This window comes from Erpetoichthys calabaricus, chromosome 9, assembly GCF_900747795.2.
Source record: "Erpetoichthys calabaricus chromosome 9, fErpCal1.3, whole genome shotgun sequence".
In the NCBI taxonomy this organism is placed as follows: domain Eukaryota; kingdom Metazoa; phylum Chordata; class Cladistia; order Polypteriformes; family Polypteridae; genus Erpetoichthys; species Erpetoichthys calabaricus.
The window spans coordinates 9,137,514-9,161,364 of NC_041402.2; the positions used below are offsets into that span (position 1 = coordinate 9,137,514).

Consider the following 23,851-nt stretch of genomic DNA (forward strand, 5'->3'; position numbering starts at 1 on the left):
CTCAGACGGTGGGCTACAACTTGCCTTTTCACTGCGACTTTGATATCTGACAAATTCTTTTTTATTTTGGGCACTGTGTGACTTTCTTAACTTGAACTTTTGAGATTCTCTGTCACTCTGTCACTCGATTAACTTCCTTTTGTTGTTTATGCCACTGCTTAAACTAACAAATAGTATGTTTTTCCTTGCCTCTGCTTGGTATTCGCTGAAATTCTTCCTTTTTCCCCCGTGCTTATGCCATTGTCTTTTCACAGAGCGCAAAACATAAGGGGCTATTTATATTGATTTGCATATTAAAAGAGCTTGTGGCAGGTGGCTGATTGCGAGCCGCACCCAGCTACCTATTTAAGGAGCCGCCGCCCTGCAATCAAGGCTGGAGTCGGGTAGGCGGAGGACAAGGCCGGTGCAGAGGGGGCGAGGAGAGGCCCGAGTGTGTTGTGTTGGAAGAGAGAGAAGGCTGAAGGAGCCAAGACTTTGGGAGACTGCGGGAGGGTTTGGTGAGGTGCACATAGAGACTGTTGTATATAGTAGAAAGTGTAAAATAAACGTGTGGTGATGGACTGGAACGTGTCTGCCTGTCTGTGTCCGGGACGCACCCTTTCACAAGCTGTAACTCTGGGAGGAGTCGGGAAGGGGCGGCAGGCGCGTGCACGAGCGTTACTTTTCACGCTGCCCGGGATTCATGGAGCGGAAGAACGTGGAAGTTGGCGTATGCACAGATTTTTGCCCCAGGTGCTGAGGGTCTTCTCTGGTGATGTTCTGCCAAACCTCTAATGCAACTATCTTCTGCTCCTGCTTGTTTTGGGGGCTTGTCCCCTTAAGTTTTCTCTTTAGTATATGGAAGTCCTGCTCAATTGGATTTAAATTGGGTAACAGGCTTGGCCATTGAATAATTTTTTAGCTTTGCGTTGCATCACCAGTATGATTGGATGATTATCTTGTCGTTTGATGAAGTGTCATACGTTGAGTTTTGGAAGCATTTACTAGAACTTGAGCAGATCATATGTTTCTACACACTTCAGAATTCATTGTGTATCTGCTTTTTGCAGTTCCATCAAGGAAGGGAAGTCTGCCAGTACTTATGGCAGGCATACAGTGCATCCGGAAAGTATTCACAGCGCATCACTTTTTCCACATTTTGTTATAATAATAATAATTCATTACATTTATATAGCGCTTTTCTCAGTACTCAAAGCGCTATCCACACAGGGAGGAACCGGGAAGCGAACCCACAATCTTCCACAGTCTCCTTACTGCAAAGCAGCAGCACTACCACTGCACCACCTGTGATGTTACAGCCTTGGATTAAATTCATTTTTTTCCTCAGAATTCTACACACAACACCCCATAATGACAAAGTGAAAAAAGTTTACTTGAGGTTTTTGCAAATTTATTAAATATAAAAAATTGAGAAATCACATGTACATAAGTATTCACAGCCTTTGCTGTGAAGCTCGAAATTGAGCTCAGGTGCATCCTGTTTCCCCTGATCATCCTTGAGATGTTTCTGCAGCTTCATTGGAGTCCACCTGTGGTAAATTCAGTTGACTGGACATGATTTGGAAAGGCACACACCTGTCTATAGAAGGTCCCACAGTTGACAGTTCATGTCAGAGCACAAACCAAGCATGAAGTCAAAGGAATTGTCTGTAGACCTCCGAGACAGGATTGTCTCGAGGCACAAATCTGGGGAAGGTTACAGAAAAATTTCTGCTGCTTTGAAGGTCCCAATGAGCACAGTGGCCTCCATCATCCGTAAGTGGAAGAAATTTGAAACCACCAGGACTCTTCCTAGAGCTGGCCGGTCATCTAAACTGAGCGATCGGGGGACAAGGGCCTTAGTCAGGGAGGTGACCAAGAACCCGATGGTCACTCTGTCAGAGCTCCAGAGGTTCTCTGTGGAGAGAGGAGAACCTTCCAGAAGGACAACCATCTCTGCAGCAATCCACCAATCAGGTCTGTATGGTAGAGTGGCCAGACGGAAGCCACTCCTTAGTAAAAGGCACATGGGAGCCCGCCTGGAGTTTGCCAAAAGGCACCTGAAGGACTCTCAGACCATGAGAAAGAAAATTCTGTGGTCTGATGAGACAAAGATTGAACTCTTTGGTGTGAATGCCAGTGAAGCATGGTGGTGGCAGCATCATGCTGTGGGCATGTTTTTCAGCGGCAGAGACTGGGAGACTAGTCAGGATAAAGGGAAAGATGACTGCAGTAATGTACTTAGATATCCTGGATGAAAACCTGCTCCAGAGCACTCTTGACCTCAGACTAGGGCGATGGTTCATCTTTCAGCAGGACAACGACCCTAAGCACACAGCTAAGATATCAAAGGAGTGGCTTCAGGACAACTCTGTGAATGTCCTTGAGTGGCCCAGCCAGAGCCCAGACTTGAATCCAATTGAACATCTCTGGAGAGATCTTAAAATGGCTGTGCACCGACGCTTCCCGTCCAACCTGATGGAGCTTGAGAGGTGCTGCAAAGAGGAATGGGCGAAACTGGCCAAGGATAGGTGTGCCAAGCTTGTGGCATCATATTCAAAAAGACTTGTAATTGCTGCCAAAGGTGCATCGACAAAGTATTGAGCAAAGGTTGTGAATACTTATGTACATGGGATTTCTCAATTTTTTTATTTTTAATAAATTTGCAAAAACCTCAAGTAAACTTTTTTCACGTTGTCATTATGGGGAGTTGTGTGTAGAATTCTGAGGAAAAAAATGAATTTAAACCATTTTGGAATAAGGCTGTAACATAACAAAATGTGGAAAAAGTGATGTGCTGTGAATACTTTCTGGATGCACTGTACATGCCCAAGCCATAACACCCTCAGCACCATGTTTAACAGATGAAGCGGTCTGCTTTGGTTCTTGGGCAGTTCCTTCTCGTGTCCACACTTTGCTCTCGCCATCACTCTGATGAGGTTCATCTTTGTCTCATCTGTCCACAAGAACTTTTCCAAAAATTCTGCAGGCTCTTCGAAGTGTTATTTCACCAACTATAATCTAGATATCCTGTTTTTGTGGTTTTCATCTTGCAGTGTGACCTCTGTGTTTCTGTTCAAGAAGTCTTCAGTTGATAATCATCTATGACACACACACACACACACACACCGGCTGTTTCTGATCTGTCGGACAGGCGTTTGTGAATTTTCCTTGACCATAGTGAGGATTCTTCTGTCATCAGCGGTGGAGGTCTTCCTTGGCCTGCCAGTCCCTTTGTGATTACTTAGCCCACCAGTGTGTTATTTCTTCTTTATGATATTCCAGACAGTTGATTTTGGTCATCCTAAGGTTTTACCAATCTCTTGAATTGCTTTATTCTTCTTTTTCAGCCTCATAATGGCTTTTTTGACTATTCATTGGCATAACTCTTTTCCTCATGTTGAACAATGGCAACTACAGACTCCAAAGGGTAGAAGCAAGCTGAGGTATCTTATGAAACCATGAAACACACCTGAGGAATCACAAACTCTGATGACGTCAATTGTTTGACTCCTGATTTTAAACTATGGAGCAGAGAGCGAATAAGGAAAAATGTGTCCCAAACATTATGGAGGGCACTGTATTCTTATGGATGTAACACCAAGCCACTGCATTGACCGTCAGTAAAGTTCAGTTCAATTTGGTTCTTTAAAAAAAGACGGAAGAAGTTTGTTTCATTAGTAGTAGTATTTGCTGACCAGTTAAGAAAGTGACTCAATGAAATGTGCAGCTGCTGCAGCCCTCCAGGATTTGAGCTTGACACCCCTGGATTATGTTAAGTAGCCTTGGGAGTGGCCCTTCAGTTTAGTGGCACCCTACCTGTGATCATTCTCTGCCTTGCAGCCAGTGTTGCTGGGACAGATTCCTGTGATCTTTGATTGGATTAAGTGGGTTTGAGCATGTGATGGTATGTTACTTAAAAAACAGATCAATCATTTGCTGAGAAATAATAATAATTTACATGTATATAGTGCTTTTCTCACTACTCAAAGCACTTTACAGTGAGAGTGGGGAGCCACTTCAACCACCACTAATGATTTTGGGCCAGTATGCTCACCACACATTAGCTATTAGGTGGTTAAGTGGTGAGAGAGAGAGGGAGAGACAGAGAGTGATTAGGGGGCTAGAAATGACCAGGCTGTCGTGGGTAATTTAGCCTGGACATCGAGATACACCCTGCACTTTACAAAGGACGCCTGTGATGGTCTGGGTTGGCTCCACAGTCCTCGGCAGCTTGAACCTTGGAAAGTCGGTAATGAAACCGAGAATGAGCCAGGGCAAATGGACACACACTCAGCAGGTGAGGGCGCAGAGTGTTTTATTTATAAAATGAAGTGCAAATCAGTGTGGTGCTCTTTATTCAAAAAATAAATATCTCCTGTCACGTGTGTGCACTTGGGAGACGGCTTAAGGGCTCTGATGACGGTATTTTTTCTGCCAATCCAGGGGTTGGCGCTGTCATCTAATGCCGTCACTCTTCCTACCACTGCAGAACAGATAAGTGACTGTCTTTCCACTACTGACATCACTTCTGTTGTCCGTCCTCCTAGATCCTGCCTGGAATCCACACGACCTCATCCCTCCTCCTTTGTCATTGCTGGCAGTTCTTGTTTGGACTCCTTGCATCTGGAAAGACACACTCTGAGTTTGTGAAATGATTGTTTCATTTTTTTCCACTCTGTATTATATGGAGTCATCGATATGCCCCAAACTTTTCTGTGTGTTGATTCGCTTCTTTTATGGCCTATAAAAACAAGTGTACCAGCGTAGGTTAAAATGTCCAATAAATTATCCATAAAAACTCCAGGTAGGTCTTCTTTTATAAAAGCATGAGCCCCAGTGCCTCTTTCTAAAATCCAGCATCTCCTCTGCTTATCTCATAAAGGCTTTGCAGCACAAGGAGATGCCCACCAACAGGTACAGTCAACTATCACAGCCCCTGCTCATGTCCCTCCCTGGCATTCCCCGGCCTTAACTCTTTTAGGGCTGATTTTTTTTTTTCCTTTTCTCCCAGTGCTGAATATTTTTCCAAAAAACTCCATTTTCTGAAAAGCGCACAAAGCAATAGTTTCTCACATAAACCAAAATAAAATGTCTGCTGCTGTGTGCAGTACCTTGTCACCGCGTGTTAGCCATCTCTGCCTGCCATGGTAGCATTAACTCTTTCAGGGCTGATGTCAACTTTTGTCAAAATTCTGGGGTAGAGGATGGTAATCGGCTGCAAACTGCGACAAAACTCGCCTTTACATTTTAAGTTTGACTCTTTGCTAGAAGGAAAGTTAAGTAGCTTTGTTGATTTATCCTCGATTCCCTGCGTGAGTAGTGAACAGCAAACAACCTCAAAAATGGCATTGAGATCAGGCAAGAGTCTAAATACATCATAGACATTTTACATATTATCGCTGAATCGAACTCTGACTTGTCAGACTTGGAATTTGATGCAAGTGATCAGGAGATGGACATCGAAGAAAAAGGTGAGGTACCAGCCTCAGCTGATCGTGGTGTTGAACACGTTTGTGTAGCTGATGCGCCTACGGTAGCGTTCGCCTGGGGAGACCACCGCTTATGATGACAAGACCATATTGTGTCACACTGCACAATATGCCGCCCACCGGCTGTGCGAAGGCAGCCTGCCCACCGTGCATTCCTGCTGGCCATCGAGGTGCCCCCTTGCAGCCACTGCCTCCAGAGATGTCGAACATGTGCCAACAGCAACCACAACATGCAGCAACAGATGTTTTATGTTGCTTTCTGTGTGAAACCATTACTTTGTGATGCTTTTCAAAAAACTGAGTTTTTTGGAAAAAATATTCAGCCCTCAAAGAGTTAAGCGGCTGTGTGGAGGGGGAGGCTGCAGCAGCTTGGGACTGAACAGTTAGTGCCAGTACCTTAATCTCGTTTTAGATCTCGATCTTCAGATCACTTGCACCGTAATCGAAGTCTGACAAGTCAGAGATAAATTCAGAAAAATGAAATATATGTGAAACATTGTCCACCGAGTATTTTGCTTTGCACATTTGCTTCGCTCTATTGCCAGATGTCGATGCCGTTCTAGATGTTGTTTACTCTATGGTACTATTGCACATGCAGGGATTCAACGTCATGTCAACGAGTCTAATATTCCTTCTAGCACAGAATATACACCTATAAAATAACAATGTGTTTTGTCGATGTTTACAGCTCATTATTAAACTCTACCCAAAGTCAACTTCCATCTTCAATCCCATTGTTGACAAAAGTCGACATCCGCCCTAAAAGAGTTAAACAGAGGATCCCCGTGAGCCCTGTTCCTACTCCCATCATCCTTCCCTAAATGTCAGCGGAAGCCTAGTCCGAGCGCATAGGTTGCACCTGCTCCATGAAGTGCTCCTCAGCCCCATCGAGTGATGGCCACACACTCCTTTCTCTGAGGATCAAACCAGACCACCTGCCTCTAGCCCCTACATAATGGCTTTGGATACTGCCTTGTCACTCCCTCCTTCCTGCAACCTCTGCTCCTTTTTCATTTCTCTATTGTCCCTTTTCTTTTTCACCATACAAGCTCACTGGGTGCAGGTGCGGCAGTCACCTACTGTGACGTGTGAATGAAGTGCCTGACCAAATCGCCCGCATTTGCATGTGAATGCATGATGAGCCTCGCACTCCACACAACCTCAGAGAGGGCACGTGTGGATTCTCACGTGCATCTGCGTGCTCCAGGACTCCTGATTATTTTGTTTAAAATGTGCAGCACCACAAACCTCTCTCATCACAATGCCCGGGGATCTTTAATGACCACAGAGAGTCAGGACCTCGGCTTTAGGTCTTTTCTGAGGGATGGCACCATATTTACAGTACAAAGTCCTTGTCATTGAGGCACTGGGATCCATACACATAACACAGGGCAAGCACCCCCTGCTGGCCTTGCCAACACCTCTTCAGCAGCAACCCAAGCTTTTCCAAGTACTGACTGGGCCTGAAAATGCACAGCATCAGATGGATTACCTGTACTGAAGTTCATGTGGTATGACTGCTAGCATTAAATATTTTGAAAAGCTTATTTATAGATTCAAGAAGTCAGCCAGCCGTTCTACAGTTGCTCATTTTGACAGTAACATTTTAATACAGAGCATTTAAATGGAAGGTAAATAAAAGACAGAACCCATGGGATTACTGGAACTGACCACAGACCACATCACTTCAGCATTTATTTTTGTGCAGATGCATCTGTATGTAAGAAAAGGGAGAAAAAAATGGATTGAATGCATCCATATGCAGCCTTTGCTTTTGCCCCTCACTGTTTAATTATGCAATACAAGTGCCATTAGCTCTAAAAATAAAAATAAAGCCCTCTCTATTTGTAGGTCGCAGAAAATGTCATCATTATATACAAACAAGTGGAGTACAAAGCTTTTTAACACTGCAAGCTGAGCTCTTTTAATGGAGTCACCTGAGCAGATCTCTTGCCGGTTTGCCACAGTGGTGAGATGACATTTACTTCAGAGACATCATTAGGGAAATGAAGGCATGGAAAAGCTGAGATTTCTTTTGTACAGCCATCCACTTTTCACATTCCGTTGTGGGATTTCTGGGAGCTGGACCATTGTCTAGAATAAGCAAGCTAAGCAACTGTTTGGTACCCGTGGAGCTGTGCCAAAGCCCCTCAATCCACACAGAGACAAGAAGGGTTAGGGTTAGGGTTAGGGTTAGGGAGTGTGAGCCCCCAAAAGACTAGAAATGGACCTGGCTGGGATAGCGTGCAGCATCAGGACCTAACAGTTTGTGTCAGGGTGCTCTCATGCATATTGTTACAATCTCTGATTTTCAAAAATGTCTTCTGCAAATTCTCGCAAACTTATCAGCTAATCATCGGCAATTCTCGTTATCTGTGGGGGTTACTTTTCTGAAAAATTCCACAAATATGGGAACTGCAGATACTGAAGCATTGATTCATTGTTAAAAATAGGGTTTGTTTCTGGTGAAACGCCAGCCTGGAGGGCAAATGGGGTTGCGTGGACTCTCCAGCACTCCACTCTTGCACCTTGAGGCTGTTATGATCAGGTTCACTTTGGAACTTTTACTTTCACTAGAGTAGAGTTTCTTAAACTTTTTTTTTTTTTTTTTTGCCCTGACCCAATATTGCCCTTATTAGGGTCTTCGAGACCCATTCTTTGTTGAATGACTGGATGATTGTCAATGTGGTCCTCTTGGAGAATTGTGGCCAATCGTCAGAACATGAGGGAAATTTACAAACTGTCCATGACCCATTACCAATTAAATATAGCAGTAACTCATTACCCAATGGTGGCAATCTACAATCCATAATTTAAGAAACTCTGCTGTAGATAGGTTTGATCGTTTCTTAGGTGCTCCGCCAGGGGCTGTGATGGATCACAGCAAAGAGCCAATCTGAAAACCACACTAAATCATCCAATCAGTAGTAGTGACATGCGGTGTGTACAAAGTACAAAAGCTTATCACTTGTTCTAACTGGGAATTATTCATTCATCGGGAACAACTGCAATCCCTTATATCCATCATAAACGTTGTTCAGTGACTTGCCCACACCTCTCAGCGCCAGGTAGACGTCTTTCTTTTTATCATGTAACCCCAGGGCATCATAGACCTGTTATTGCTCAATGTCGCGTTTTGGTATAGCCCAATAGGCCTCTGAGGATGTTTTATTCTGCTGTGCATATCCATGACTAGTCATGACTAGACCATAGGTGTTACAAAATGGGTTATACTTTTGTAATAGCAGAAGAAGACATTGCACCACTGGGAACTGGTCTTTTATCCCACAAGTCAACACATCCATAACTTCATCAAACAGGTAAGGATTTCAGAATATCCATGGTGCACAACTACTCTAACTGGTACCCAACACTGCTATGCTTTGAACCCACTCACTCCCTCATACATATTCTGTACAATCCTCTCTGGTTCTCCTTCCTCTCTTATAACAGGCCATTCATCCCAACAAAGCTTGCAATTCGTATCCACCCAATTTCTTCAAAATAAAATTAAGTCGAGTCTTGAAGGTCCTTAAATTTCTATTATCCACTACACTACTTGGTCACTTATTCCATATGTCTATGGTTCTCTGTGTGAAGAAAGACTTCTTGATGTTGGTGTAAAATTTACCCTTAAAAAGTTTCCATCAGTGCCCTCGTGTTCTTGATAAACTAATCTTAAAGTCACAGTCTTGATCCATTGGACTAATTTCTTTCATTATTTTAAACTTCAGTCATGTCTCGTCTTAGTCAATTTTTGCTTAAACTGAAAATGTTCAACTCATTCAATCTGTCCTAATAGCTCAGGCTGTGGTGTCACAACATACAAGTGGCAGTCACAGGTGTGCATTGTGGCATAAAATGACTCGCTAAGGCAATGGCTGAACATCACTTTAAAAGATGTGTAGCATGACTTGTGCCTAGCAGTTTAAATTGTGAGGTGTCAGGTTAGGTCAGTTTGGGGAGCATGCACTAATACAGCACATCGCCACACCCACAACTACACGAGAAAACTGCTCGGGATCCCGGTTGTCAGACCCCTAGTCAGACATGTGGTCCAGTCACACACTCTGGAAATGACCATCTAGGTGTTACGTGGGCGTCCCCTTGGCCTGGTCCAGCCGCTCGGGTCCTCAGCAATGAGAATCCTGCGAGCTGGATCACCCTTAGAGAATCGTGCCACATGGCTGTAGTACCATAACTGATGCTCCCTCACATTGCAGGTGCCTCATTTGGCACTCCATAAGCATCTGCTCGTTCGACGCAAAGTCAAGCCAGTAGTACCCAAGGATTCTCCGAAGAGACCAGGCCCGGTTCTGCTGGTCGTGCAAAGCGTGCATGCACAAAGGCGGCCGAACATAGATGGCGGCCGCGGCGGCCCTCAACAAAACATGGGCTCGACGCAGGGCTAGTCTTTTCCCGTCGAATGTCGGTAACTTGCTTCAAAGAAAAACTTACTTAAGATCGTCAATGTGCTAAGAGAGATTGAGTAATTTAGGTTTAATTGGGATTAAGATTTGTCAGAAGAAATTAACTTAGATGGCGTTATTGACGAACTTGCAAGTAAGAAAGCAAGGAGAGTGCAATTATAATTTTAATATTTTATTTAGTGGAATAATTATAATACTTGTAATAATAAACGCTTACTTTTCAAATTGTTTTACTATATATGCATGTTCATATTTTGTTTTCCTATAAATATCTTTCACAGGTGTGATGTGAAGAAACAGACTTTTGCTAAATTTTGTATTTGCGAGAATATGAGGCGACGTCTTTTTCAAGAAAATTAAGTCCATAATTGGTACTCGCTTTATTTTCGGAATTTTACTGATGAATTAATTAAACTTGTTGCCGATTCGTTAAATGCGTAAGTCAAGTTTTCTTTTATCTGCGAAGAAATTTTCTTTAATTTTTTTTTGACATTAAGGAAATTGCGAAAATTTTTAATTTTAAATACACTGGTTTAGAAAACGAGTGAAGGTATTATAGGGTGAGGGGGTGGCGGAAATTAAATGGCACGATGGCGGCTTCGCCTCTAGAACCGGGCCTGGAAGAGACACAGTAACAAAGGAGTCCAGTCTTCATCTCAGGTCACTGGATAACATCCATGTCTCACAACCATATAGCAAAACAGGAAGCACCAGAATTTAAAGATATTGGGAGTGCCACACACCCCTTTCCTGCGACTTCATGACCCAACCCCCCCCCCCCCCCCCCCCCCCATGCTCTCCCAATCTATCTACTGACTTCATAAGAAGAGTCACTAGAAACAAGAATATCGCTACTGAGGTAAGGAAACCTCTTGATGCAGTCGACACTCTCTCCACAGACAAACACACTGCTGATAGTCATGCCCAAGAGGTCATTAAAGGCCTGGATCTTGGTTATTTTATCCAGGACACTCGCAATCCCTGGCACTCAGATTCCTCAGTCAGTCTTATGAGAGCCATGATTAGAGCCTCCATGGACTCTTGTGACGATCACAGCATCGTTGGCAAAGTCAAGATCAGTGAATCTTTCTTCACCAGCCGCTGGACCTCACGACCCTGATTATCACCCAGTCTAGGCAAGTATTGAACAGAGTAGGAACAGAACACACCCCTGATGGACCCCAGAATCAACTGGGAAAAACGCAGAAGTTCTGCCTCCACTTTGCATAGCACTTGCAGTACCAGTGTACAGGACGGCCATGATATCCAGCAGCTTTGGGAGGATCCCGCTAAGTCTCATGATGTCCCACAGTGCAGCTCGATGAAGCTGTTTCCTATTTGGCTTATTTATTTATCCAAGGGGATCCATAAGGTCAGGGTACATTACAACTAGTTCCAGATATTTATTTATTTTTTGTATAGTACTCTTCACTGAGAGAAGGAGCAGAGCACTGTGAACAATTCTCTGTTAAAATACAAGTATAGATATTCTAATTACTAAATCCAGAACTGGACTTTTCCATAAACAGGAGAGCAGTCCACCAAGTAGCACATTCTGATACCGAGAAGAGAAACAGAATAGACGAGGGTTAGTAGCCTAACGGTTTATGAATATTGTGATATTATGCTTATGTACACATGACTAAAAATCAGAGATGTTGCATTCATGGTTAATCAGCAGCTCTAGTCAAGGTATGCTAAACTAAAGCAGTGAGAGTTTAGACTGATTTAAAAGCTGAGACTGAAAGGGAATCTCATATATTAGCAGCAGACCATTCCACAACTTTGGGGCCTTGTAACTAATAGCTTGACCTCCCACTGTTATTTTATGAATCTTTGGAATCATAAGCAGGCAGGCATCTTGAGATTTAACACTGTATACTTCTGTACAACTGACTAACAAACAAGGATGCGGTGTGCACAGCTAATCACCAGCTCTAGCTACAGTATGAAAAACTAAAGTCATGAGTTTTCAGCCTGAGACTAAAGGGGCATCTCTTATCTTACCTGGCAGATCATTCCACAAGTTTGGGGCTTTGCTAAGCATTCCACAGGTTTGAGCCCAGCATCTTGAGATCTCAATGTGTGCTTAGGTTTCTAAGAAATGATAAATTTAGATAAGAAAGTAGGGCCTTCACCATTTATGGATTTATAAGTTAAAATGAGGATTTTGAAGTCGGCCCCAAGCTTAATGGGGAACCAGTGCCATGACACTAGGGCAAGGGTTATGTGGTCGAACTTTCTAGTTCTTGTAATGCTTCTTGCAGCAGCATTTTGAATTAACTGAAAGCTGCATAAAGAACGTTTTGAGTTCCCAGTGAACACCGCATTGCTGTAGTCAATCCTACTACATGAATTTATTTCTCATTATCTTGCATATTTAGAAAACGATTTAATCCTACAACATTTTTAAAATGGAAAAATATGTTTTGGCAAGGTTTATAATGCATTTTTCAATGGCATACTATGTTTCAAAAATAACACCTAAATTGCGTGATTACACAGTGAAGCAGAGGCGAGAACTATAGTGGCAGCCTCATGGTTGCAAGTCCAATGACTTTAACCAGTATGCCATACTGTAGTATTTTGTTTTTAAGCCAATTAAGAGACTTCTGTAATAATCCAACATTTTTTTTTATTTCCCTGCAGACAAGTGCTAGACAACCGGTATGGTCTGAAGAGATGGCAGATTGGAGAAATTGCTTCCAAAATCGGCCAGCTGTACTATCACTACTAGTAAGTCTTGGCAGAAAGAAGTGACTGTTTTTGTTAAGAACGTATGTGCTTTTTTTGAAAGATTCATTATTTATAAATCACAGAGTAAGACCTTCTCAATGAGGGCAGCCTAAACTGTGGTCTGAAGGATTAAGTTGCTTGCCAGGGCGTCTGATTTCGACATCAGAAGGCTGCCAAAGATAAAAATACAAATATACAGACTGAGGTTATATGGATGAAAAAGCTGCGCAATGTGATTTTTTTTTTTTAATCCAGATATAAGATCTTCATCCACAAAGCCTGAAAACCTGCAGTTATCTGTCAGGCAGACCGCTGTTTGTGAGACTCAAGGACTATATCACTGATACACATGTGAGCAACACTGGAACACCATAACGAGCAGGCCTGTCTGCTTTTCTCCTCACTACAGTATGTATACCTCAGGCTAGAAATATAACAGCAGGTCATGTCACTTGTGGAAATTCTCAGACGAGCCTGTAATTATGGGCTGTATCGATAAGGGGAATGAGACAGAGAAGAGGAGTCAGAGGGAGAACTTTGTTCTATGGTGTAAAGAGAATCCTTTGCAAATTAGCATCAGCAAAACTTTCGCTGCACCAAAGAGCCTCTATGTCCGGTCAGTATTCAGGTAGTGGATATGGATGTTGTCCACTCCAAGTACTTAGGGGGGGTCCACATTAATAACAGGTTGGACTGTTCTCAGAATACTGAGAAACTAGAGAAGAAATGGGAGTGCAGGCTATTTCCTTAGCAAACTGTGTTGCTTTACTGTGGGAAGTGACATCCTTCACATCTTCTGTAACTCTGTGATGTGATGGCCAATGTGGTGTGCTTGGCTTTTAACATCACTTCAAGGGAGGCCCACTGAATCAAAAGGCTAATTAAAAGAGCAGGCTCAGTTATGGGATACACTCTGGACCCCCTGGAGGTGTTAATGAACGAGGGAATTAAAACAAAACTGAATGTCATTATGAACAATGCTGCACATTTTCTCTATGATGCACCAACACTGAGGACTTTCAGCCGATAAATCAATCAGAAGAAGTGTGACAAGAAGCATGATGCGGGCTGTTTTATACCAACAGCAATACGGCTGTATAGTGCTTCACTGTGACTGAGACAGCCCAGTCAGAAGATTTCCTTCATTTTACAATTTTTTTCCTTTTTAGTCATTCAGATGTGTGTTCAGACCATAGTGTGTTTTATATATATATTGTAAGTAAATGGACATTTGGTGTCGCTATTGCCCACCTTTTGCCCAACAGATAGACGCTCCAAACACACCAAGAAGTATTTTAATGTTCTTCTTAAATAGTGCCTCCAAAGCACCCCAGCCTCAATAAATACACAATGAATAAACACAATAAATTTCCTCCTCTCCTCCCAGCAGCTCTGTCACACTCCCTCTCAAATCTGGCTCGCTTGCTGGGTCTCCACCAGTCCTTTATATAGTCCTTGACCCGGAAGTGCTTCTCCTCTTCTGTTCACGTGACTTGTCGGCACTTCCAGGTCAGATTGAAAATTAAATTTTTCTTCAGCCCGGGCTATATGGGAAACGAAAATCCCCGCATCTTCCTGCAGTGTCACACGGCGGCACCCACAGTACCCAGGAGGGTTGTGAAGCCAAACTCCATCTCCCATGATGCTCTGCGGGAATCCGAGGCACCTCTAAGCTGCAGGCAGGGAAGTCGCCATCTAGCGTCCTGTCATGGGTGTGTCGGCCGGGTTGAGCTGCTGGCCGTCCATCACAGTATATATATATATATATATATATATATATATATATATATATATATATATATATATACAGTTAGGTCCATAAATATTTGGACAGAGACAACTTTTTTCTAATTTTGGTTCTGTACATTACCACAATGAATTTGAAATGAAACAACTCCGATGCAGTTGAAGTGCAGACTTTCAGCTTTAATTCAGTGGGGTGAACAAAACGATTGCATAAAAATGTGAGGCAACTAAAGCATTTTATGAACACAATCCCTTCATTTCAGGGGCTCAAAAGTAATTGGACAAATTAAATAACTGGAAATAAAATGTTCATTTCTAATACTTGGTTGAAAACCCTTTGCTGGCAATGACAGCCTGAAGTCTTGAACTCCTGGACATCACCAGATGTTGGGTTTCCTCCTTTTTAATGCGTTGCCAGGCCTTTACTGCAGCGGCTTTCAGTTGCTGTTTGTTTGTGGGCCTTTCTGTCTGAAGTTTAGTCTTCAACAAGTGAAATGCCTGCTCAGTTGGGTTAAGATCAGGTGACTGACTTGGCCATTCAAGAATTTTCCACTTCTTTGCTTTAATAAACTCCTGGGTTGCTTTGGCTGTATGTTTTGGGTCATTGTCCATCTGTATCATGAATCAATTTGACTGCTGTATTTAGCTGGATTTGAGCAGACACTATGTCTCTGAACACCTCAGAATTCATTTGGCTGCTTCTGTCCTGTGTCACATCATCAATAAACACGAGTGTCCCAGTGCCACTGGCAGCCATGCATGCCCAAGCCATCATACTGCCTCCACCGAGTTTTACAGATGATGTGCTATGCTTTGGATAATGAGCTGTTCCACACCTTCTCCATACTTTTTTCTTGCCATCATTCTGGTAGAGGTTGATCTTGGTTTCATCTGCCCAAAGAATGTTTTTCCAGAACTGTGCTGGCTTTTTTTAGATGTTCTTTAGCAAAGTCCAATCTAGTCTTTCTATTCTTGAGGCTTATGAGTGGCTTGCACCTTGCAGTGCACCCTCTGTATTTACTTTCATGCAGTCTTCTCTTTATGGTAGACTTGGATATCGATACGCCTACCCCCTGGAGAGTGTTGTTCACTTGGTTGGCTGTTGTGAAGGGGTTTCTCTTCACCATGGAAATGATTCTGCGATCATCCACCACTGTTGTCTTCCGTGGACATCCAGGTCTTTTTGCGTTGCTGAGTTCACCAGTGCTTGCTTTCTTTCTCAGGATGTACCAAACTGTAGATTTTGCCACTCGTAATACTGGAGCAATTTCTCAGATGGGTTTTTTCTGTTTTCGCAGCTTAAGGATGGCTTCTTTCACCTGCATGGAGAGCTCCTTTGACCGCATGTTGTCTGTTCACAGCAAAATCTTCCACATGCAAGCACCACACCTCAAATCAACTCCAGGCCTTTTCTCTGCTTCATTGATAATGACATAACGACGGACTTGACCACACCTGCCCATGAAATAGCCTTTGAGTCAATTGTCCAATTACTTTTGAGCCCCTGAAATGAAGGGATTGTGTTCAAAAAATGCTTTTGTTGCCTCACATTTTTATACAATCGTTTTGTTCACCCCACTGAATTAAAGCTGAAAGTCTGCACTTCAACTGCATCTGAGTTGTTTCATTTAAAATTCATTGTGGTAATGTACAGAACCAAAATGAGAAAAAAGTTGTCTCTGTCCAAATATTTATGGACTTAACTGTATCTATCTATCTATCTATTATATAGTGCCTTTCACATCTGTCTGTCTGTCGTATGATAGGACTGATCATATCACTGCGCACTGGACATTCAGTGGATTCAGATAATATTCAGACACTTGCTTTTCCTGTGCACTTTTTTCATGTAGATTTAATTTGAAGTGAATAAAAAAATGAGACAAAATCTGAACTCTTTGGGCAGAACTCCAAGCATTAAGTCTGGCAAAGTGCAGGCGCTGCTCATCACCTGCTTAATACCATCCCCAAGGTGAAGCACCGTGGTGGCTGCATCATGCTGTGGTGTGCAGGGACAGGGAGACTGGTCAGAATTGAGGGAAGGAGTAATACAGCCAAATTCAGAGAGGTCCATGAAGGTAAACTGCTCCAGAGTGCACACCACCTCAGTCTAGAGTGACAGTTCACCTTTCAGCAGCTCAATGACCTAAAGCATACAGTCATTAAACACATTTGAATGACTTCAGAATGAGTGTCTTTGAGTGGCCCAGCCAAAGCCAAGCCCAGGCTCAAACCATATAAAACATGTGAAGAGAGACCTGAAGATGGCAGTTTACAGACACTTGTCTAGTGGAACTTGAGGGGGTCTGCCAAGAAGAATGGGATCAACTGCCCAAATCCAAATGTGCAAAGCTTGTAGAGACTCACCAAGAAGAGTCAGAGCTGTAATTGCTGCCAAAGGGGTTTGTAGAAAGTATTGAATTGAGGATCTGAAAATTTCAATGAATGAGAGAGTTCAGTTTTTGATTTTTAATAAATTTATAAAACTTTCTGAAAATATGTTTTCAACTTTGTCATTATGGGTTATTAAGTGTAAATTGATAGAAATGAAAAATGTATCCGTTTAAAATTAAATCTACAACAATAAAATGTGCAGAAAGTGAAGTGGTCTGACGACTTTCTGAATTCACTTTTTTGGTATTGAAATTGAAATCGGCTGTTTGAGAATTTTCCGTTTATTTTTTATTTACTTTTTTTTCTGTCTTTTTCTTTCCAGCTTGAGAACGTCAGAAACAAGCTACTTGAATGAAGCCTTTTCTTTCTACTCTGCAATAAGGCAAAGATCCTATTATTCCCAAGTCAATAAAGAAGACAGGTATTTTGGATTATTGCACCTTAAAGTCTCATACGTCTTTCTTCTGTTTGCTCATTCAGTTAAGAATACGCAGTTGGTATTCGAGGCATACATTTGAGACATGTCAAAACGACTCTCGCTGAAGTTTATTTTGGTTTATACATGATTGGAACCATGTACAGGGTGCGCACAAAGTCCATATACCCCTATCTTTAGGAGCATTTACAGGAATAACCATGACAATTTGGTTCCTGTGGACATCAGCCCAACTCTCCCCGGTATTTCGAGGTGTGTTTCCAACATCCCGTCTGGTGCTGCCACCTGCTGCCGCTCAAGAAATCGCAACAACGTGGCGGTTGTTCCAAGACGAAGCAATGGGTGACACAAGTCAGGAAGCTTGTGATCTGATACTACACCAATTTCCAACAAATGCTGAGAAGGAAAAGGTTATGTTCTCTGACGAGTGCATGATTTATTGCAGCTCCCGCAATTGAAACGTGTTTTTCTGGGGAAAAGAAAATCTACATTTCTTTGAAGAAATTGAGCATAGCCCACCACACGTGATGATCTGGGCCGGAATGACAGCACAGCACTTGTTTGGCCCTTATTTTTTTGATGGTTCTGTTAACCAAATCATTTATCTGGAAATGCTGAATGGCTGGTTCATCCCGCAACTGAGAAACCAGGGTGTCCTTGACAGTGTTTGGTTTCAACAAGACAGGACACATGCCCATTTCGCAATCACCGTGCGTGATTGCCTCAACAATGTTTTTTGGAATCGTTGGATTGGACGAGGATCAAACAAAAATCCTGCTCCTCTTCCGTGGCCTCCGAGAAGCCCTGATCTCATAACTCCAGATAATGCACTCTGGGGGTTTATCAAAGAAGATGTGCGGAAGTGCCGTTATTCATCGAATGATGAACTGAAACATGTGGTTCACGCAGCATTCCAGAAAGTCACCCCACAAGTGTTGTAGAACCTGTCAGCGCATTCGGCTATGCAGAGATCATGGAGGGACCCATACAGATGTTTTGGATTCCTAAGAGGTAACCTTTAGCTTTCAAAATTCACCCAAAGATAGGGGTATATGGACTTTGTGCGCACCCTGTACAGTATGTGGGCTCCTTATTCTGATTCTGTCCCCTGTGCTTAGTTTGGCATGTGTCTGGACTGTGGGCATCTTCCCATAAAACTCCAGATGAACCAACTTTATTAGCTGGAGTGGAAGGCGTTTAAGGAAAGAGAAGTCAGACATTGCAAAGGTCAAATCGCTATCAGTCCACAGCTTGATTGTCTTGTTTCAGAGACTTCTTCAAATTTGTAGTCAATAGCAGAACTAGAATTGGTATTATCAAAGTAGAAGACTGCTGAAAAAGTTACCTTTTTTTGTTGTCTTTGCTTTATTTTCTAGCAAAGCTCAGGCAATTTTCATACTGAACTGTCTTCTTTTATAGTGTGTGTCATGCAGTCACATATCATATAGCATATCCATCATATGCCTGGCAACACAGAGTGTCCTAGAGGTATGAATTTGCAGAATGGTGGTACCCATAAACACCTAACACACAAAATGGTTGTAACCAAGAGGAGACGAGCACACAAAAAATGGCAAAAATTCGACGTCCGTGAGATAACAGTTAAATAATTAAGAAATGGAATTATGACAACATATCTGGATAGATATCGTAGAGATTGCTGTAGTATTGTGTGGTATACCAGTCCCAGAAAAGTGCAGAAAAACTCAATTTTTGAAATGATAGTATACCAGTATTATGTTAATTTCGGTATTGGTAGTCAATATTAGTTTACCTGCTCCTCACGTACTGTTGTTTATCAGCGCAATTGGAACTCCAAGGGGGAACTGCTCCACTCAGTGTTCGATATAATTAACACTTCATCAAGCTTCAAACTCCTGGGGGCATTACCTACTCTCAAACCTCGTAGTAATATACGGAGTGCAACAGACAGTAGATTGACAGCCGTGTGTGTGAACAAAGCTCCTGGGACCTGGTGTGGGGGGGGTTTAGATTTATCTGCAATTTGCTTTGGTATAGTTTTGGTACTGGTAATAAGTTGCTAAAGTCGGTGTCCATACCGATGTCCAAATTTTAGAACCAATCCAGCACATGTTTGCTGTGTTTAATTCCTTTCTGTAATTCCTAAATCAAAATTCAGACTGAAGACACACCGAGAAGTCCTGACTCCTAAATTGATTTGAATAGCTGAATACATCGTGAAGTTTGTTGGAAGAATCCGGATGCTTGGATACTAGTCTGTAAGGGTTAAGACATGCTGTATGGTTATTTTTAGTTATAGTATGGTTTGTTATTTTGTAAACTTTGTTCTGATGGTTTTCAGGTCATTTTGGTTGACTTTAAGAATCTTTATTATTTTTTTATTCCCATCTCATTCTTTGTTTATGTCATGTGGTAGAATATGCATCATAACTCCAATCATCATATCAAAAATTTCAATGGATGTGACGACATAAATATGGCAGTGGTGCCATGACCGTTTATCCTTCAGTTGGGTCAAATCCATGAATTTATTAATAGCAATGGTTAACTTCAAACCAAGAAGGCCTTTGTGTCAGGTTTTGTTTCAGTTAATTGAATGCTTTTCTTTCCTTAACTTTAAATTTGTTTCCCTTCCTTCATAATGTAGTTACCTTTGTTTTCTCTCTTTTGGTTACATCCTCAGCTCTTTATCTGACTACTCCTCTTATTTTATGCTAATCTTCTCCTGGTTAACAGCACCAACGACAACAGTGTATTTCTTGTATAGCCGAAAATCTTGCAAGGAATGTCTCAATGGGCTTTAACAGGCCCTGTTTTTCACAGTCCCCTCCAGTCTTGACTCCCTAAGAACACAAGAAAAAAACTCACAAAAAACCTTGTAATATTGAGAAGGGCAATTCAGATTGAGACCCCCTTATAGGTAGGTTGGACGTGCAATGGGTGTCAAAAAAAATGGGGTAAATACAACGCACAAAACAGAACACAAGTAATCCTCTTCACAGAGCTGGATGGCTGATCTTTCATGGCCACCTCAGAAATACGTTCCAACAGCACAAACGACTTTTGCTCTTGCAGAGCTCTTCTCATCAAGTGCAGACACAGAGCGCTGTGACAACCCACAAGGCAAAATACAAACATTATACCACGTGCTAAATATGAAACTGTCACATATCAGGATACAGATTTGTTCAAATACATCAAACACAGATTAGAAACTAATTAACAAACTAATAAACAACAATAACCATCCATCAGCTCATTGTAGAACCACGGCCAGAAAAGGAGCCAGACAAGCCAGACACAGTCAGGATCCTGGAGACCTTGGCCAACAAGCCACCTCCCCATTACTGGCTGTTCTACAGCTGAGTAAGTGCTGGGCCAGAGAGTTAGATGAAAGGACCCTTCAACCCAATGATTATAGTGCTCCTTTATCAGAGGTTAATTTTCCAGAGGCAGACAACTTGGAATTAGAGCAATGGCACCAAGTGCCACATGGGGATACCAAGAAGTGAAACAGAATAGTGGAGGGTTAGTAACAGTCTGTAAATATTGTATTATTTGTACTTTAATACTAATGACTAACAACATAGATGCAATATGTACTGCTAATCAGCAGCTCTAGTCAGGGTATGCTAAACTGAAGTCCTGAGTCTTCAGCAGTGTTTTGAACCCGCTGCTGCTGAAGGGGCCCCTCTTATAGTGGCAGGCAGACCATTCTACAGCTTTGGGGTCCTGTAACTAAAAGCTCAACCTCACATTGTTATTCAATTAATTCATGGAATCATAAGCAGACCGACATCTTGAGATCTTAATATGCGCTTGGGTTGTAAGCAATGATAACTTGAGGTAAGTAAGCAGGGCCTTAGCCGAAGGAATAAAGGAATACTAAAGCTATTAAGGGTAAATTTCACATAAACATTGGTTAGATTTTCTTCACACAGAAGACCACAGACACAAATGTCCAAGTAGTGTGGTAGACAGTAAGACTTTAAGGACCTTCAAAACTCATCTTGATGTTATTTCACAAGAATGAAGTTTTTTTTAATTTTACCTACCCTTTGTACTTCGCAGTATTGGTCAAGAAAAATTTTTAATCTCATTTTTTCTTGGAGGAAGTACATAAGAGAGATGTCTCACCAACAGGATCAAAAGGTGAATAATGTTGGACAGTGGCAAACATTTTGTGAAAAAAAAAAATTTAAATCACGTTACTTGTATTGCATATGTCTTTCATACAGTTGCTAGCTCAAAACATGTAAAAGGAATGTTTTTTTGCCCAAATGTTGTTAAATATTCAGAATTACCAGTTTGTATATGAATCGGAAACTCAGTGACTCACAGGAAGTACCTTGTGACTTGAAGACCCGCCTCTCCCTGTCATTCATTGGTCAAGAGTCCTGTCTTCAATTCAGAAAGTCCCTAAGGCTAATTCTTTCTTTTTAGTTCTCTTCCTTTTATGCATTTCTAATGTGTGTTCAGACCATAGAGTGTGTGTCTATTTATCTATCTATCTTTCTCTCTGTCTCTCCATCAATCTATCTGTCTGTCTATAACAAAATTGCGTTGGTAAAGATGTGAATAAATTTCAGCTAAATGCTAAATTTAAATGACCTTCAATTTTTTCTTGACTTGATATACTTTATTAATCCCTGAGGGGAAATTATCTTTTTTTTTGCATGACTTTTGGAGTTTAGAGTGCAGAGTCAGTGATTGTACAGCAAATGCTACTGGAGCAATTTTTAGGTTAAGAACCCAATAGAGTAGGATCCCTCCTGGCAATATTGTGATTTGAACCGGCAACCTTCCAGATGCCAGTGCAGATCCTTACCCTCAGATTTACCACTCAGCCTTTGAAAAATAAATGTCAATAAACCTATAACGAAACATAAAAGGTTGGGAACAGAGCTCAGATTAATGAGGATAAAGTAAAATTAAAATGAAACCTAATCATAGCATTAAGACCCTTGAGAATAAGTGCCATATTTATCTCTCTGTTAAGAAGAGGAGCAGCACTAGAAAGATGGCATCATTCTAGTAGTGAATGTTGTATAAGGATAGCCTGTTCCATATGTCCTGGTTTCTTATCCAAATCAGTATTTGTCTTTAATTCCCTCCAGGCCTGAGCTAGTTGTTAAGAACGTCTGCTGTTATGTCTGCTACATTGTTGTCTGGCTGCTACTGGACCTCAAAATAGATGTTGCTCCAGATGCTTAGGGAACACCTCAGCACCCTCCAAATATGCATTATTTCTGCATCATTAAGTCTTAACTTTTTTGCACGGTTACTTAAAAGAAGGCATGTCAGACAACAACTCCTGGTCACATTTCATTCATTCTCATTTATTTCAAATCAAAGAATATAACTCTAAATGTGAGGTATCTGTATGATGGCTGTTTTGGAACAACTTTTATTTTAGCTAAACAAACAAACTGAAGGACTGAATGGTTTCCTCTCATTTTCAATGAATAAATAATTGGAAGCATGGTGGTGACCTCAAGAGTTTGTGTTTTTCTCCAAATATCACCAGGCACTGTGAGTCCCATCACTGTCCAGATTGGAGTTTGTGTCCTCTGCGTGTCTGCTCAGGAGATCTTTGGGTTCTGCAATTTGTCTCTCACATCACAAAGATTAGCACAATGAATAGTTAAATTGCTGCTCTACTTGGGATTAATAAAGTATCTATCTATCTATCTATCTATCTATCTATCTATCTATCTATCTATCTATCTATCTATCTATCTATCTATCTATCTATCTATCTATCTATCTATCTATCTATCTATCTATCTATCTATCTATCTAAACTACCTCTGTTTGCAGACATACACTGCATTCAGGAGGTCTTCAGACCCTTTTACTTTATGCTCATCTTCCTGCATTTTAGATTTGCTTTTAAATGGACATATTTACTAAACTAATTTTGTCCATTAATGTACACTCGCTAATCTATAATGCAAAAGTAGTTCAGTAGTTTGTAGAAGCCCCTTTGGCAGTAATTCCAGGTCCAAGTCTTTTTGGGTAAGTCGCTATAAGCTTGGCAGACCTGGATTGGGGCAGTTCATCCCATTCTTCCAGGCAGATTCTCTCAGGCTCCATTAGTTTGGATGGGAAGAGTCTAAAACTAATATCTATATATATAATTCACTAAGCCGCCGACAAGTAGCCACCCATGGAAAGCACGCAAGACAGCCACGCCCACCAACTCGGACGCAGCAACTCACAAAACACAACATCATTGGATACGACGACAACTCGCCGAGCCACGCCCACCACCTCGGACGCAGCACCTCACAACACAGGGCGTCATTCACGTTTGTCTCTGCTAGACTCCACATGCACCTCTGAGCCCCGTTGACTTTTCATTATTGTTTTCGGTTATGACGCACGCACCACCAACGCAAACTGTTTTACACACCATGGTCTTAGAGTTGGTGGGCGGGTCTCCGTGAGTTGCTCTTGCGAGCGGGCACATGACCAGGCAGTGTGTATGCTTTGAGAACGAGGCATGTTTGTCGCGGATGTGAATCGCTGAATGAGCGTGCGACGGCGGTCCTCCAATTGTCAGTCACGGACAATTGTATGTTTCCCTCTCAATACACAATGAAGGAAGCAGTCTTTAAAAACCAATAAGCCCTGTGCCTCTGTTTCATTAGCGT

The 23,851-nt window shown here is 41.9% G+C and overlaps 2 protein-coding genes across 2 annotated transcripts in view; one reads left to right on the forward strand and one right to left on the reverse strand.

The window, feature by feature from the left end:
* Positions 1 to 23,851, forward strand: part of scai (suppressor of cancer cell invasion) — a 404,273-nt gene that overhangs the window by 259,616 nt on the left and 120,806 nt on the right. The window contains exons 6-7 of the mRNA XM_028809140.2: positions 12,551 to 12,637; positions 17,100 to 17,198. Coding sequence (XP_028664973.1) covers positions 12,551 to 12,637; positions 17,100 to 17,198 — 186 coding nt within the window. The remainder of the gene's footprint in view (positions 1 to 12,550; positions 12,638 to 17,099; positions 17,199 to 23,851) is intronic.
* Positions 1 to 23,851, reverse strand: part of LOC127529167 (uncharacterized) — a 445,804-nt gene that overhangs the window by 182,857 nt on the left and 239,096 nt on the right. The window lies entirely within an intron of this gene.